Below are 5221 nucleotides of genomic sequence, written 5' to 3'. Positions count from 1 at the left end.
AAAGTCGTCTGCCTGGTGATCAGTTTAGCCTAGACTTGAGCGTTTTTAATCTAAAAAGTAAGGAAAATGGTTTGGGCTCACTTTTCGCGAAATTTAGCCGTAAAAATTTGTTTTCTGATTAGCTGGTTTAGCGCGAGGCATGGTCACGTCACGTTGACGTGACGGAAACGAAGAGCTCGGCCTCCCGTCACCGTCGCACCGTTTTCGGCGAGAAATCGGTCGAAAAACGGCGCCCATGACGGAAGACGGTGACGGGACGGTGACGTGACGGGGGGAAAAACAGCTGTGGGAATGAGGGCTCACACTGCGGACTGCTTCTTCGACGTTTGTGTTTCATTCTAGTCTTTTCTAGTGCAGGAGATCGCTAGCTCGCTGCGTTCAGAAAATCTTTGCTTCGTTCTTGGCTACGTGGAAATATTCTGTTTTCTCCGTGTGCTGCCCATCGCAGCGCGAAAAAATAAATTTTTGTACGCTGGACCAGGCTCTTTTGTCTCCCTTCGTAACATTGAAATTTTTTGTTGCGTGTAATAAAATCAGTTTTATTGTTCTTTCGCTTCCTGTTTTTTTTTTCAAGTATTGCAAAGCGTGGATGCAGAAAGACACATGGTGCAACATATATCTCTTCGTGTTTTGATCCTTCGCGTTTATGCAGCGTTTTTAGATGTTCTCAAGTATGTAACAACTCATCGAAACGACAATACTATTGGGCTATCTCTTTTAGCGTTCTGTGCATTCCAGAGCAATCAACGGCTTCATTAAGCGTAGTCTGAACGACGCGTACTTGGTTTCTTTCAGTTTTTTTATTGTATTATCGACAGGCCCGCAACATTCCGTGACTACACAGCTACCGTATATGTGGTAATTACAGCTTTGCTTTACGAAAAGAAGCAGTATAGATTTAAAAATCCGTAAACATGACGGCGCAGCGCTTGTGCCAGAGCACGCAGAAGCCGTTGCCGTTCACGGCCGAAGTATACGGTACAGTTGAACCTCGATATAACGAACCTCGATTTAACGAAATTCGCGATATAACGAATTTTTTCAAGTTTTCTAACAAAATTTTGCTAAATGCATGTATTTTCGTCTCGATTTTACGAAGTAATTTTGTGCGGCGCTTTCGATTTAACGAAGTCACGGCAAGAAAGGAAGAACGAAATTCCGGTCGAGGCACGTTTTATTTTGCCTCTCAGGCCCTACATTGAAAAAATTCAGTGCTCAAATTGACTCTTGAAGGCTCAAATGAAAGAACAGCGGTGAAATCTACGGTTAACAACAATTAAAAGCGAAGAACGAAGCTGCACAAACCGCTAGCGGTCATAGACGGTTTAATAGTGCGGCCACTATTTTGACGTCTCCATCGTTGCCTACGCCAGCGTTCTCTATGCTTAGGCTACCGAAGCCTATTTCAAGCTTTTTTTTTCAACGCGTCATTGCTCACGGTGCTGCTGCTCTAGGTTGTGCTCGCTGATAACCAAATTAATATTTTGTTCGTGCATCGTTAGGTGAGTTTTGTAAGCAGCATGAGCACTCCAAGAGAAAGAAAAGTGTTCCGAACAAGAGCCTGAGGAAGTTCGGTGAAACTGACAGCCACCGAAGTGTGATGGATGCCATCGATGTTTTGCGGAGGCACGCAGGTGCACACGAATGTTAAGACCTTGTTAGCGCTGTCAGCATACGACCGTCACGTAAAGCCCGCCCTGGTCAAGAAACGCCAAGCACTGCTTACGGACTTCTTCACTACGGCTTGAACATCGAGTGCTGGTGGCAATAAATTGCTCTCTTTGAACGTGGTCATCTTCGTTTCACCAGCGTTCATTAGACAGCTGCGGTGCGGAGAAATCAGTTTCGTAAGGGCTCAGTGGGCATAAAAGTAATTGCTTAATCGAATTTGGCCGGAAGAATTTTATTTAATGTAAGCTTTCCGCTTTCCGGAGCACGTAAGCGCTGCTCCACACAGTGAAGCGGTCCGCGTGTACTCCGCTGAACTCGCAATCATGGCTTTATCTCGAGTGTTGTGGTTGCATCACGCGCCTATACTGCAGAGCCTTTGTACATGAAAAAAGTCTTTCGAAAGTTTCATAGCAGCCTTCCGCTGTTGGCCCGCCGCGCCTAGGCCCCTAAGCCTACCACTGAATAGACGAAAAGAGGCGTAACTTCGAACGAGCACCTCGGCGGGGTGAAGTTCACGGGACATGGACGCGGGCGCGGGTTCAATTGACTATAACAGCGGCATTTAGTAGTGACCGAAATGAAAAAACAAAAAGTGGAAACCTAGTCTGCTATCATATTTAATGAGGCGTTGCGGAAAAAGCACCGGTTTTACGATGACACATGAACTACCGTCGGCTATCCGAATTCCATTGCCCAAGTGTTGAAACTCTTAATTCACACAATTTTCGCGGCCAGTTTTAGTACAAATTTCGCTTTAATTGGAGAGGTAACTACATAGCAGTTGTTGCCTGGCGAGGGCCAAAGTGTTAAAACCCCAGTAACTGGTTAAATGAACTGTAAAATCGAAACCTCGATTTTACGAAATTCTCGATTTAACGAAATTTGCGGCCCCAAGTACGACTTCGTTATATCGAGGTTTAACTGTATTTTGCTTCGAAAACTAAAACCCCATTGAAGGCAGGTGATACACACAATGACTGGACTATTCATCGCTAACTACTACGAAAAAAAAAAACACACTTAATCAGTGCGCAGACACCAAAAGCAGCAAGCGTTTGCACGCCAAGAGCTGGCCAATATGCCGCACGCGCGGCGGCTGGATGACCTTCGTGCGGCGGTGGCGCCTGTAGCGGCGCGCGCGGTCCCTATATGAAACGAGCGCCGGAGTTTCGTGACCAGTAAAACATTGAAAGACTCTGCTAACGGTAAACAAGGCTTCTGAATCGGCTGAACAGCGGTTGGTTCCTGGGATGTCATTGCGGATCCTGAAAACATACGATTTAGTGGGAAAATAAAAACTGTAACCTAAATTAATGAATTTCTCAGTGAATAAAACATCTTTTGTATCCGGACAAGCACTAGGGGCACTATAAAACACGAAATCTTTTGAATAAAATGAAATTCTATTTTTGTCTTCATGGCTCCTTTAAAGATTTGAGTCGGAACCCCGTTTCAGCACAGACACTTTCTGAGCATGTGACCTTGCAGCCCCTCCATGGCGTCATGTGACAAACTACACACAGAAAGGCACATTGGACTTTCCTGCATCTTCAGCTGTTGCTACGAAGCTAGATTCCTGCCCAGTTTCCCTGTAAAACACTTCGAAGCTGTGCCAGGCATGCAGCAAGTCTCTCCATCACGGAAGGCTGGCCTCGTGCACTTTTTGCATCAGCAGAGCAGTTCTGTCCTCAACATCGCCGGTCACGAATGAATGGGCAAAGGTCTCTGCGCAAGTGCACTATAAAACACACGCTTCTGTTCCGAAGTGCTGTCCACAACCTCTGCGGTGAAACTGAGAGACGAGCTAGTTGTCGAACCTTCATCCCCGAAATTTAAGCGTGAACTGAAACATGGACGAGGAAGGAATACGACAAGCGCCGGCGTTGTATTTTATCCGTGTCACTGTTTCCATTCGCAGTTAATCTGCAGTGATGAACCTCTGTGGCCTGAACACTCTGCCAACAGCGCAGTCTAGGGCGCCCCGTGAAGAATGTCCGCCACTGCCAGCATGCGCCGCAGCATCACCTTGCAGTGGTGGCGCAGTAACTGCGTTTTCGCCGAAAAGACTTCGTGGCAGGTGAAGCAGGTGTAGCTCTCCTTAACAGGGCTATGGTGCGCTCTCTTCTCGTGACCAGCCAGGCTTTCCCTGTCGAAGAAGACCTCCTGGCAGATGTGGCACGTGTGCAAGTCCGCCTCCTTGTGCGTCCTCATGTGGGCCACTAAGGTGCCCTTATGGCAGAGGCGCTTGGGGCAGAAAGGGCATTGGTGTGGCCTCTCGTGGGCCCACATGTGGCCCATGAGCTGCCGCTTGTTCGAGAAATGCCTCTGGCAGACGGCGCAGACGAGGCCATCTTGGGCGTGAGCAGCCAGGGTCGGCTCGCTGGCAAACCGCTCGCCGCACACGCCGCAGACGTGCATGGCTGGCTCGTTGCTGCGCTCGCTCATCGGCTGGCTGTGTCCTTCCGGAGAGCTTGGGCATGCGTCCCCTCGGTCGTGGCTCCCTTCGGGGACTGGAATGCACGGCCTGAACGAATCAAACAGGGATGGGGAGCTGTCAATCATACAGACCCTGGCGTAGGAGGAACAACCTCAATTATAATAGAAGAGAGGCTTGCAGTAAAGCTAGAATGGGATGTGGGAGAAGAATAGGAACTGTCAACTGGAGGGAATGAGAGAGAGAGAGAGAGAGAGAGAGAGAGAGGGAGGGGGGGGGGGGGGGGGGGGGGGGGGCCTCAATTCAAACAGAGAAGAGGTGTGCAGCAAACAACCAAGGTCTCTTTGTAGAACAGGCTCAATGTCGCTCGCGCATGCACGCTGAAACGGAAACCACTAGGTGTGAACATAGTATGCGTTTGCTTCCCTGCAAGAAGACTTTCAAATTGTGAGCGCAATGAAAACTGACGGGTTTAGTGGTGCCACCAGAACCAGCATTCCAATAACATAACGACCTAGACTAACCTTCGTACATTTGTGGTCATGTTGTGATTTTTTTAAATGAACCAAACTGTGGGGTTTCGTTGAGTGAACAGTTTTTGAAGGTACAAGTACTGAACTGCGTAAGCAATGCACTCCCTTTGACTAACAATCCACGTGGAGTTTGTAAGCACGTAACCCACCCAGCCCGGCCCAAAACGCAGCTCTTCACCTTCCCTCTTTCAGTGTGGTCAAACGTGTTGCCCACTCTTAGTCACGCTGCTCCAGACAGTGCCTTGCAGGCTACCGCCTCACCACACGTGTTCCCACTTGCCTACCCATAGACACACTGGCCACATTGGCAGTGTCTGGCAATTTCATTGGTGCAGAATGATGGTTCCGATTTCTCCATGAGTAGTTTGTCTTTCGTACGGACGGTCTAGCTCATTTTTTTTTTATGGAGGGGGCGACAACTGACAAAGGTTTTCCACATTCAAGGAAGGCAACACTATGACATTACAAACATTTTACAAAGATACAAGCTGCCCCTTTCACCCAGACACCCATCGCCGTCACAAACTCAGAGGCACCCTACGTAACAGTGACCCAGCACGTCTGTTGGCTCATAGAAATATTT

General features: G+C 48.3%; 1 protein-coding gene across 1 annotated transcript in view; it reads right to left on the bottom strand.

Moving 5' to 3' along the window:
- Nucleotides 1-1088: 1088 nt before the first annotated feature.
- Nucleotides 1089-5221, bottom strand: part of LOC144142405 (uncharacterized) — a 16550-nt gene continuing 12417 nt past the window's right edge. Inside the window, exon 7 of the mRNA XM_077673899.1 lies at nucleotides 1089-4195. Within this exon, the coding sequence (XP_077530025.1) occupies nucleotides 3643-4195 (553 nt within the window). The 3' untranslated portion in view covers nucleotides 1089-3642. The remainder of the gene's footprint in view (nucleotides 4196-5221) is intronic.

The sequence above is a fragment of the Haemaphysalis longicornis genome, unplaced genomic scaffold (genome assembly GCF_048455015.1).
Source record: "Haemaphysalis longicornis isolate Haplotype H1 unplaced genomic scaffold, Haemaphysalis longicornis Haplotype H1 scaffold_6, whole genome shotgun sequence".
In the NCBI taxonomy this organism is placed as follows: domain Eukaryota; kingdom Metazoa; phylum Arthropoda; class Arachnida; order Ixodida; family Ixodidae; genus Haemaphysalis; species Haemaphysalis longicornis.
The sequence above is the reverse complement of the archived record's forward strand: the minus strand, read 5'-3'. Positions and strand labels throughout refer to the sequence as shown.